Here is a 12,400-nt window from a genome sequence, read left to right on the forward strand (position 1 = left end):
TACATGAGCTCACGGAGTGGCAAAAGCTTGGGGAGCTTTTATGGGCAGCAACTATAGATGAGGACAAAAGCGCGAAAAAGCAGGGACGTTTATGGCGAGCCGTACATAACGCTCTTTTACGGAGAGAATCGGAGAAAAGAGCGGCTAGTCATGCGCTTGCCGCGCAGCACAATAATGCCCGATATGAATATGGGGACGAGCCCTTAGCTCCTGGGACGCGTACATTTATCATCCCTCAGAAGGGCGAGTCGAAGGAGAGTGAGGAAGGAAAAGGGAGCGGGGAGCGGCCGCCACCGTCGGCCCCTCCCGATCTCGATTCCGCCATTTTGAATTCGAATATGTCTCCAAAGGGCGCGGCCTCCGCTGCCGTCCTTAGCGCCCGCCCCTTGGAGGGAGCATGGAGTGAGTTCACCAGAAAACGGGGCGAAGCATGGCAGGAATTAGCCAAACACGCTGCAGAAGAGGGGGACCCAGAGTTAGGGGAGTTAAGAATGCTGGCCTGCCCGGTGTTATACACACCTTTTGTAGACCCGCAGGGAAATCAGCAAATGAGGGTGGAGTATACTCCGATGGACTGGAAAATGTTGATTCAATTACGAGATACAGTTAGACAATATGGATCAAAAAGTGAACCCGTGAAGCAAATGCTGGACTATATGTTTGATACGACCATCTTGTTACCGAACGATTTACGAGCCCTGCAGCGGCTCATATTGACAGCACATCAGCAAATGCTCCACGGGGCTCACTGGCAGACGTTGGTCCATGATGCAGTTGCAGTCAATCGACAACCCGGGGATCCCCTCCATGGGGTAACAATGGACGAACTTTTGGGGATAGGACCGTACGTACGAACGGAAGCCCAGGCCCTTATAGGACCTGATAAGGCACGAGAAGCCATGAGGTTGTTCCGAGCCGCGCTAGATCGTGTTAGAGAGCAGGGGGGAGCGCCACCGTATATGGGGATCAAACAGGGTAGGGAGGAGCCACTGGGGACGTTTATAGATAAGGTGGCGGCGGCCATAGACAGAGCTGGGGTTCCCACCTGGATGAAGGGAGCACTGTTAAAGCAATGTGCCATTCAAAATGGGAACGAGAAGATTAAACATTTGATTGGGACCCTGCCAGGAGGGTGGAGCATAGAAGAACTTTTAGAACGGGCCGCCACCATGCCCTCGGGAAATCAGGCATTTTTAGTGGATGCAATTAAAGGGCTGGGGGAAGGTTTGAAGGAACAGGCTGCCTGTATGCAGACTCAAGTTCTGGCAGCTTTGGCCCCTCTCCAGGCTTCGGTGGGGCTCATGAAAAATAAGCAGAATTCTGCTCCTGGCCTGAAATGCTATCGATGTGGCAAACGGGGGCACATCCGACGAGAGTGCCGAGCTCCTGAAGTATGGTGTCCTCAATGCCAAGCCAGCTCTCACTCCAGTGGAGCCTGTCGTAGGCTGTCGGGAAACTGGGAGACCCAGCGCGACTGGCCGCGCCCAGACACAAGTAGCCAGAAAGCAGCAAACAGCGCTTCCTGCGGTCTGCAGCCCGCAACCCCAGGATCCCTCGGTTTGGACGTGGCAGCAGATGTAAAGACAACACTCTACACTGATGCCGGAAAGAAATCTCGAAAGGCTGCTATTGTATGGAAAAGGATGGGCCGCTGGGAGCAACAGATACTGGAAGCGGAATCAACAGACAGTTTACAGACTCTTGAACTATTGGCTGTCGTGTGGGCAGTAACCCACCTTTCGGGACCACTGAATGTGGTCTCGGACTCTCTTTATGTAGTGGGAGTGGTTGCCCGGATTGAAGACGCATCAATTAAGGAAGTTAACAACCGGAGACTATACCAGCTGCTTCTACAATTGAAAAGGGCCCTGCGCTCCAGAACCTCGCCATACGCGGTTCTGCACATACGAAGCCATAAATGGGACCTTGGACTGGGAGAGGGCAATGCATTAGCAGATAGACTAGTAATGTCGGCCCTCGACGTGGGGCAACAAAGAATGGTTTTGGCCAGGGAAGCACACGATAGGTATCATCAAAATGCGAAGGGTCTGGCACGGCAATTCTCCATCAGCATAGCCAGTGCTAGAGCCATAGTCAGAGCCTGTCCGGTCTGCAGTCAACACAATGGGGGTGTAGGATTGGGGTGTGGTGTTAACCCAAGAGGTACCCAATTTAATGAAGTATGGCAAATGGATGTCACTCATTTTGCCAGTTTCGGAAGGCTAAAATATTTGCATGTAACAATTGATACTTATAGCAGGTATATCTGGGCTACAGCACAAGCGGGAGAGAGGGCGCTTCATGTCATAAGACACCTCTCTAGCTGTTTCGCTGTCATGGGGGTTCCAAAAATGATTAAAACAGATAATGGACCTGCTTATGTCAGCCAAAAGCTAAGAACTTGGCTGGAGAACTGGGGGGTGAAACATGCCACTGGAATCCCCCACTCCCCAACAGGCCAAGCTATAGTAGAAAGAGCAAATCAAACCTTAAAACGGTACCTTCTCAAGCAAAATGAGGAATTAGACCCCCAAACCCGACTCAGCAAGGCAATGTATGTGGTCAACCATCTGTGTGTGTTTGGTGAAGGTGGGGCCCCTGCCGCTGTTCTGCATCGGCCCCCCCAGGCAGACAAAGAGAAGGATCAGGCAGTATGGGTCAGGTATAGGGACCCACGTACAGGCATTTGGCAGGAAGCCGCTAAGGTGCTTTATTGGGGAAGGGGCTATCTCTGCGTTTCCACACCAACAGGAACCGTCTGGGTACCAGCCCGGTGGACCAAGCCCGCTCTGAATCGACACTTGGGAAAGACGAGCACCTCATCTGAGGAAGAAGCGGTCGACAGTGAAGAAGGAGGGAGACAGGACGACGATTAGTAATGCTTCTGCTACTAATGTTTTACCATTGCTGTTGTAGTAACTTCGCGATTTATGTGCGCCCCCAACCTAAAGCGAATGTATGGGTAACATTGGCTGATCGGACTGGACAGGATTCAATATGCCTAAGCATGTCCACACCCGGTAACCCTTTCTCAACGTGCTTAGTGGGAGTCCCCTTGGAACAATGGCCAATCCCGAGGGAGGTTGGCTCCTTAAATGCGAGTAGCGAAGGGAAGAAGGTGATGGATGATTGGGATACTTGGATCCCGCACCTGCCCCGGGCTTCCCTAGAACCCCAAGAGTTGGAAATTTTAGGCTCCTTGCATGCAGATGCTTGTGTTAAGTTTAATTGGACTAGTGTGTTACGAGGGACCGGCATGAACCAAATATTACCCGTGAATGTTTCTGCCTCCTGAGGGAATGAAACCTTATGGTGTAATTACACCTCTGGCAATATATCAAAGTCAAATAATGCCCCACTGCAATTGCCATCGGGAATCTTTCTGATTTGCGGTGATAGGGCCTGGCAGGGCATACCTTCCAGGATGATAGGGGGTCCCTGCACCCTAGGGCGACTAACGCTCCTCACCCCCAATACATCCATGATCCTCGACCTGCATCGTAAATTTGGAAGAGTTAAAAGAGGGATTCACTCCCACCAATTTCAAAGGGAATGTGATTCTAACGCAAAGTTCTGGTCTCCGGGAGAGGTAATTGCAGCATCCATCCTGGCGCCCGGGGTCGCAACAGCACAGGCCCTCACCACTCTCAGAAAAATGGGGTGTTGGCTTGCAAAGCAAACGAACGACACGTCCCGGGCAATTTCTGATCTCTTAATGGATGTAGATTCTGTCCGACATGCCACCTTGCAAAATCGTGCTGCCATTGATTTTCTGCTCTTGGCCCACGGGCATGGGTGTGAGGACTTTAAGGGGATGTGCTGCATGAATCTCTCCGACCATTCTGAATCGATCCACCGTAGCCTCCAAGACCTGAGGGATCTCACTAATCAACTACAAGTGTCCTCTGGTTTTGGTTTTGAGGATTGGCTTAAAGGTTTGGGTTTAGGCCCTTGGGTCACTTCAGCACTAAGAGGCCTGGTTACTATGGTTCTTATGATAGTGTTACTCTTGCTTATTATGCCTTGCATGTTTCGCTGTCTGCAGCAGATGCTAATGCGAGCCGTCGAAGGTCGTATGAGCCTCTTAGCCCAAAAAGAAAACGGGGGAAGTGTGGAGGACGTGGTTCAGCTCTGGCTCAAGGAGAAGGGCCTTGGCAGCCAGCTGGAGTTAGTGTAAGTAGGTTATAGTGCACACCAAGGTTACCCTGACATTGTCCTAACCACGAGGATTGCAAGAACCGGTTAGGACCGGCCTGATAGTGGGGGTTCGCCATCTAGGGATTCCAGAACTTTCCAGCCCGACAGCCAATCATGAGCTCAGGCTTTGCAATATGTATGAGGCTAGTTATTTCCTGTATAAAAATACTTGCTTGTAAGACAATAAATGAGTTCTGTTGATGACCAACGGGTGTCTGCAGTCTCCCTCTCTCCGACACCTGCGCTGTCCAGCATAACCAAATGCCTCCTCTAGCATGGGATCTATGAGAAGCCATGTCCCTTTGGAGCTGGAGCTGGGCAAGCGCCCCAGGACCTCTCGGGTTTGCTACCAGTGCCAAAACAACTGGATCCCACCACTGCCTTTAGGCCAAGTCCATCCCTCCTACAGCCAACTGTGCTTCCGAAATGGGAGAGGCACATCACACCAAGGTGTCTGCTCTGGTCTCTGCTCTCTTAACAGCTTCTCACTTTTATCAAACAGAACCTCCTTTCACCCTGGATGATATGACTGGGCTAATGATGGCCTCAGGATGGCTGGATCTTAGATGGCTCCAGCCCAAGAACACCTTCAGTGATGCCTGTCCTGCCTGGAGATTGGCCCAACTCTGTCACAGGCCCCAGGGTGCTACAAATCAGCTCAGGCAACAAAGCCCTCTCCTGCCATTTCCTCACAGCCACACTATGTTTCTCCCTGGCCTTGGGCACTGCAGGCTTTGCTCGCTTAGTGGGAACCTTCTTTCACCATTGCATTGACATCTTCTCTCCATGCCAGCATTTCTCTGCTCTCAAGTGGGGCCACTGCACACACGATGTCCTTGGCTCTTGGTAGTAGGGTCTACCATGACCAATCTTTCTTCTGTGCCACATCCTGACCTTTTGCATTCCATATACATGGAAATGCCTGTAGCCTGGCAGGAGAGCTTGAGGATTTTGGGGATTTCACAAAACTACTGTCCGTAGAGCTGTCTCTACAGAAAGAAAGCATGAAAGTGTTAGCAGTATGGACCAGGGCATTGAGAAACCCAGAGGCCCAGGCAGCTGCTGCCATTTCAACACAAGTTCTGCTGCTCAGGAGGATCCCGTAGTACAGGGGTCTGCAGATGGCCTCAAAGTGGTCATAAGCCATGACTGTGTGAAGAAAACATTCTCTTGAACTCAAGAAGACAGAGACCTGTGCAGCACATCCCAGGTAGGAAATGGCCCTGGCATCTCTAATCGCTAGAGAGAGAGGGTAGGAGTCAGTAATAACACCTGGTAATGCCTGAGGGGCTGGGGTGGTCGAAGGCAAATGCAAGGGTCTGCAAGTTCTCTTGGAACCATTCTGAGAGACAGACATCCTTCCCAAGCACCAGCTGGTGGACATAGGGGCAAGGAGGGTGTCCTTGACCACCTGAAATGGAACCAGACATGTGCATTTAGGGCATGTGAGCTCAAATCAGAGCAAAGCAAAGTGACACACACACATCCCTGCACGGCAGGCACCCAAGTTCAGTCCAAGGTCTCTAGAGCTGTGCCAGGTGCCTGGTGTGCCCATTACAGCCAGCCATGGCTGGCAAATACAGCACAGCACCTCCAGGAAAGACACAACCTCCTGGAATGGGTGCAGAGGGCAGGAACTCTGAGGCCTCTCAAGGTGGTCCAGGGCCTATGGACCAGCAACTGAGCACCAACACATGAAAGGAGGAATCAGTAATGGGAGACACATGACACTGGGGTCTCTTTTCATGAACCTATGTTCTTAAAGGCTGATGAGTCTCCTCTTCCTGAACCTTCCTACTCATGGTGATCCTGACAGTGAGCATGCTACTGATGTCCTCAATGTGGCCACATGAAAGGCTGTCCTCATCCAGAAGGAACAGGAATTTTCTCAGCAGCAACTTGCCCTTCCTGGACATCCTCTTTACCTCTGTCACATGCCTCGAGGTACTTTAGAGTCCCCTGGGGCAGCAACTCCTTCTCCTGTTGGGGCTGCCTTACCCAGCTGGGCCAGTCTAGAAAGTTCCCAGGAGAGGAGGAATGTCACCCACGGTTAACCGTGCCAGGGAAGCACAGGGGAACACAGCAGTGTGCTTCTGGGAGCCGTCCTGCCCTGTCCCTCAGGCTAGTCCAGTGTGACAGATACAAGTGTGCCCACCTAGAGCACCTGCACATGCACACCCATGGTCCCTACGGCACTGGCAAGGCCTTTGGGTGCCTGGCACCCCTTGGTTATCCCCTTTCCCCTGCTTGGTGACCTGCTGGGGCCAGCAAAGGTGCTGCTGGTGTTGTCAATGGGCAGAGTGGGCGAAGGCACTTTAGGAGCTTCCTCACAACCTGCTGATTTCCCTGTTGGCCTTGGAGTCTTCAGTGAGTGCCCTTGGAGTGGCCTTTGTTGTGGCACAGCACTGCACAGAACTGGCCTGGGCATGCACTGAAACAAGAAGGAGAAACATGTCCGAAGGATTCAGGTTTTAATTCTGCATTTCAGGTACCATAATTCATATTGCTTTCTTGTACCCTCATACCAGCTTAAGACAAGCAAGAAATGGAAAGGACAAAGAGCAAAGGGTCTTTTTTTTTCTTTTCTTTTTGTTATTTTTAGGAAGAGCTGGAGGAGGACCTGGAACTGGGCCCACAGCAACACTGCATGATGCATGTTTCATTTAGAAGGAGACTGTTCCCATCTGCCCACCTGATGGTCATCAACCAGTTGGCCAAGCTGGTGAGGAGAGCCTTAAATTGAGAATGACTCAGAGAAGAAGAAGACTCCAGCAAGAGTGAGGGAGTGATGGGCTGGGATGGCAGGGAAAGGTGCAGGTGACAAAGGAAACCCTGGAGAGCACAGCAACATGCAAGGAACTCTGCCTAGGGACAGAGAGAGAGTCAGTCAGGATTGTAGGGGTGAGGATTAATGGGCAGACCAACAGAGATCGCCTTGTGTGGATCTCTGCTATGCAGCGCCTGAAGAAGTGCAGCCTCTGCAAGGCCTGAGGAGTGCAGAGCTGGAGGGAGGAACATTCATTCTGCTCCCCGGATAGCAGCCCCAGGCAGGCTCAGAAGCTGGAATCAGGACTTGGAGGTAGCAACATGGTGATGGGCATCCCCATGGAGATGGTCAGGGCATCATGATGAAGTCCCTATGGTCTCCACCAAGGCATCGTGATGGAGTTCCCATGGTCTCCACCAAGGCATCGTGATGGAGTTCCCATGGTCTCCACCAAGGCACCATGATAGAGTCCCCATGGTCTCCACCAAGACATTGTGATGGGGTCCCCATGGTCTCCACCAAGACATCGTAGGTGGGGTCATCATGGTACTCACCAGGGCTTTGTGATGGCAGTGGCATCGTGCTCACAAGGCCATTGTGAGGGAGTGGTCCCCATGGTGACCATGCCTTTATTGGGGGCAAAGACCCCAGGCTCCCCACTCTGAGGAGAGCAGCTCCATCAGGAGGGAGCAGCTCCCCTTGGTGCCAGTGTCAGGTCCTCACAAGAGGATCCTGAATATGGATGAGAAGCAGCAGGTGAACGCCTGTTCCCAGCCCGCAGACGGGCTCTCAGGCTTGCAGGAGAGCGGGAGCGAGGTGAGCAGTGGGGCTGAAGGGAGAGGCAGGCAGAGGGGATGGGACTGACATGGAGAGCACAAGGGTGGTTTGGAAGGGGAGTTGGGGTGAGGTAGCCAGGCACGAGCTCTTCCGAGGAGAGCTCATTTATTCTCGGCCCTGGGTATTTTTTCTCGGACAAAAGACGCCAACCAGGGTCCTCCCAGGGCCACCCAAACCCTGTGAGCTCTGTGCTGAGGCTCAGCAAGCAGCTCTAGACTGAGCTCAGCCAGGCTGTGTGCAGCCACAAGCCTCCCTTGGACACAGGGCTGAGGTTTCTTGTGCTTCAGAGGCCACTTGTATCCATGCACCTCCATCACAGGCCTCCTTCTCCCCGCAGGTGGGCCAGCAGCTCAAGGACCAGCGCCCGGAGGCAACGGTGCCGAACCAGGACTTGGTGCTAAGCACATCCTCAGGGTGCCAAGGGGGAGAGCTGCAGCTTCCTCAAGTGGAAGGGCCACCTGTCAAGGTGTCCCAGGAAGAAAGAGCCTCTTCTGCCCCGCAGGATGCCCAGCAGTGCACGCCGGCAGCCAAGGAGGGTTCCTGGGAGGCTGAACTCCCCAGCCTGCCCGTTGCAGAGGCACCACCCGGCTCTGCAGAAGACACGGCCGCTGCCGGCTCACCCGGTGAAACGGCCTCACTGGAGGCCACGTGCTCATCCCTGCTCGAGACTGCTGGCTTCGTGGACAGCATCTTTGCGGAGATTGCGGTGGAGCTGAGGGCAGAGAGCCGAAAGGCTGCCCCACCGCGCCAAGCAGGGACAGGACAGGGCCCAAAGCAGCAGCCTGTGGGCATCGTCTGCCACCTGGGAGCAGAGCCACTGCGTGTGCACCCGGACAACACCGCGCGCTGCCTGTCCGTGCTCAGCATCCGCACGGAGCCGCTGGAGGAGCTCGAGAGCAGCTGCCTGGCGCGCACCGGGCAGAGCTTGGCCCAGCTGCGAGAAGGCACCTTCCTGAGGAAGCAGCAGAGCCTAGAGGAGAGCGAGGACGAGGAAGAGGAGGGCGAGGAGACACGTTTCTCCCTGACAGCCTCGGGATCGCTCAATGTGCGACCCAAACAAGTGAGCACAAGGGAGGGCTGGGGCAACCATAACCCACTGGTGCTGGGACAAGCTGCTGCGCTGCATTGTGACATCCCAGTTGTCCCTGCGCCCAGGAGGCCATTCTAGGTGGAAAATGAAGCTCTGTTCACAAACCTCCCTCTCTCCTCTAGCTCCTCGCCAGAAACTCCTTCTATGACTTGTGGAACCCGAAGGTCATGCAAGTCGAGCTCCTCAAAGACGCAAGGTGCAAGTGGGAGGTGCTGGAGCGGCTCTATGTCCATGCTCCCAAGAAGGAGTGGCAGGTGAGAAGTGGGAAGAAGGACCTGGGAGCAGAGCAGGATGAGCACGCGGGCCAGACTGATGAGGAAGAGGAAGATGCTGAAGAGGTTTTGCAAGGCCAGGAGGTGGAGGGAAGCATCTCCTTGCCATGGGTCAGACCCAGCCTCCGGAGCCAGTTCACAGACAGGGAGATGGCTGACCAGAAGGTGCCCCCTGTGAGTGACAGCCCCACTCTGGAGAAACCACTGCCTGAGGACACAGCACCAGCGGTTCCTCCCCCGGCTGCAGGCCCTGCTCCCCAGGTGAGCAAGCAGCGCCTCACCTGCACCCACCATCCCAGGGAGCTGCTCTGTGAGCTGGGTCTGGGGGGAGCAGAGGGGGTGCCCAGAGCTGCCCAATACCTTGGGACCCCTCTGCCCATGGTGCCCCACTGTCACCCCAGGCATTTGCCCTCTGCCATGTCTCCATGGGGAGATGCCGGCTCCTCTCTGTTTCCAAGTGCCAAAGGCACAAGGATGAAGTCTGCTCCAGCCCACGTCGCATTCAGCCCTGGGATATGGATGCCGAGCAAGGAGGGAAGAGGCAGCCCCAGCAGCAGCCCCCTCCACACCAGGGCACGAGCCCCCTTGTTCCACGCAAGCCCCCGGCTGCCTCCATTCCCCCTGCCCAGCCCTGCTGCTACGGCCCCACAACGAGCCTTGTCCTATTGCCGTGCCAGCCGCAGGTCCCTTCCCTTGGGATGTGCATCCATGGACAGCCTTCCCCATCCCCAAACCCTTTGACCCTGTGTAACCAGGGGTACTGGTACCCTGAGCAGCAGCAGCTGAGGGCCAACGCGTGCGTGTTCTTGTTCTGCCCATGTAGGAGGCCTCAGAGTCCCAAGAGGAGGAGAAGTCATTGTCCTCCTGCAGCCCCAGGCCAGACATTGAGCCAGGTACGTACCCACATGCAGAGCCCTTCTGGGGACAGTGGGATTGTCTGGGACAGCAAGTGGCACTGAGGTCGGCAGCAGGAAGCACTCGGGGCTCCCGTGCAAAGGCCACAGCCCCTTCGGAAGCCCTCGGCGGCAGGGACAGGCAGGTGCAGCCCTGCACCCTGCAGCCCATTGCCCACAGCTCTGCTTCCCACTGCAGGCATCGCTGTCCTTCCGGACGTCGCAGCTCCCCGGCGATGGCGCTCGCGGCTCAGGACGGCGCTTCGGGCTCTGCGCAGAGCGTTCTGCTGCCGCTGCATCACGGGGCAGCGAGAGGAGCGGCGCAGGTGAAAGAGTCCGGCAGGATCCCCAGAGCGGGGCTGGTGCAGAGCGATGGACACTGTGTCCTGGGGGCTACAGAGAGGCTGCTGCGTCGTGCCCCAGAGCACCCATGTGCCCACATGAGCGCTAGGTGGAAACAGCCATCGCCGGCTCCAAATAAAACTCTTGGAAGTTTTTTCTCTCCATGTCAGTTGTTTTCAGAAAATCTCCATGGAAAGACTAGTGGGGCTGTGGGACCCTAAGGCCATGGGTGACTCCTGACTCCTCACTGGCCTTGGTGGCTGGGCCAAACAGGGCTAGTCATGACTGACACGGCTGGCATGTGTCTATGGTTCTCAGAGTGACCCCAGGGCTCTTGCAAGAGCAGGAGATGTTTTCAGGGGTGCACTAGCTCTGGCCTGTGGTGTTTCACTGTGAGTGCATGAATCACTCTCCAGTTCTGCTTCCCTGCACCTCTTGGGTCCCCCCTGCTTCTCCAGGGACTGCCGAGCCCTCCTTTCCCCAGGCATGCCTGCATTTGCTGCGTGGTCTTTGGGGGACTCTACCATGGGCTGCCCCATGTTTGGTGAGACTCCACTCACTGCCACCCCTAGGCATCCCCGGGGTTCCCCTGAGCTCTCCTGGAGCCTCAGGTTCCCTTCCACAAGGATGGGCATCTGTCATCAGCACTGTCACCTGTGCGACAGCCCCAGGTATTCAATTCAGAGACCATTCTGCACCTCCAGCGGCAGTGCTCCCAGGGACATGAACCCCGAATGCAGCCCTTGGTCCCTGAAAGACCACACTGGGCCTCTGACCTCCTCCCCTGGAGCCCACAGAGCGCACAGGCAGAGCAGAGGCCCTTTCATGCTGCAATCCCTTGGGTGCATTGGTGTACTGTTGACCCCAGCTTCAGAAGAAAGACACAAACTTAATGTTTTTCTGGAGGCTAAGTCCGGCGTAAGGCTGCCCATTGCCTTGTCCTGCTTTACTTAGGAAACACATGGAAACACAACCCCACCACCACTCTGTCCCTTCAAAAGTCCAAAGGTGTCTGTGTGTGTCCAGCTGCCACCCTCTCTCCATCCCTATGGATTACGAGCTTAGACAGGAAGCTCCTATGCAGAGAGACATAAAATTTAGTCAAGGGGAAACCTCCTGTGAACTTGCGGAGCACAGAGGAGGGAACTGAACCCCGCTGCATCCCAGGAGCTTCTCCATGGGCATTTGGTGCATGGATTAACTCTCCATGAAGAGCCCGTGGAGCAGGAGGAAACGAACCAACTTCCTGCTCCTGGGCAGGTGTCCTGTCCTCTTACGTGGCGGGAGCAGAGGCTTCTGCAGTGGGACATTTCCAGCCCACAGATGATCGTCCCCTGCTGGCACCAGCCGCAGCACTGGGCTCCAATGTTACCGATGTTATTGAATATTCATTAATCCGCAGCCAATCAGGTGGTGGCGGCGGGGCCTGGGGGCGGGGCAGGTACCGAGCGCTGCTGGCAGGTGGGCGGGGCAGCGGCAGAAGCAGCCAATGAGCGCGCGGCGGGAGGCTGGGGGCGTGGCGGCGCGTGCCGTGGGCGGGGCCAGCGCGTGACGCGGCCGTTGGGCAGCGGCGGCTGCAGGCGGCGGCGGCCCCGGGGCCGCAGCGAGGCGCGCGGCGGGCGGCGGCGGCTGCGGGCGGCGCGAGTCCCGCACGACCGATCCCTGCGCGATCCCCGTGCGGCCAGAGGCGCTCGGGACCGCGGGAGGCGGCGGCTGGAGGCGGCCCGAGGCGCGAGGGGCGGCCGGGGCCCCGCGGCCTCGCAGCCGGAGGCTGGGGCCGTTGCTGGCTGTTGTGGGCAGCAGCCGTTGGGCTGTGCGGGATCGCGCGGCAGGCGGCGGGGCCCGGGAGCTGCGCGCGGCCGCCATGGGGAAGCGGAGCTCGGCCGGCTGCGTGCCGAGGTGAGCGGCGGCGGGAGCCGCCCCGTGGGTGCCGGCCCCGCTGGGCCCCCCTGGGTGCTGCCGTCCCCCGTGGCACCCCCAGAGCCGCCCCCTTGGGGCCGGG

General features: G+C 56.3%; 1 protein-coding gene across 1 annotated transcript; it reads left to right on the plus strand.

The window, feature by feature from the left end:
* Window positions 1–569: 569 nt before the first annotated feature.
* LOC148592289 (endogenous retrovirus group K member 5 Gag polyprotein-like) lies at window positions 570–1,581 on the plus strand. Its single transcript, XM_088535260.1, is given in 2 exon segments — window positions 570–1,456; window positions 1,458–1,581. Coding segments are annotated over 2 exon segments (1,011 nt in total).
* Window positions 1,582–12,400: the final 10,819 nt, after the last annotated feature.

Source organism: Tinamus guttatus, unplaced genomic scaffold (assembly GCF_059628265.1).
Source record: "Tinamus guttatus ecotype Peru unplaced genomic scaffold, ASM5962826v1 Tinamus_guttatus_pri_ptg000627l, whole genome shotgun sequence".
In the NCBI taxonomy this organism is placed as follows: Eukaryota; Metazoa; Chordata; class Aves; order Tinamiformes; family Tinamidae; genus Tinamus; species Tinamus guttatus.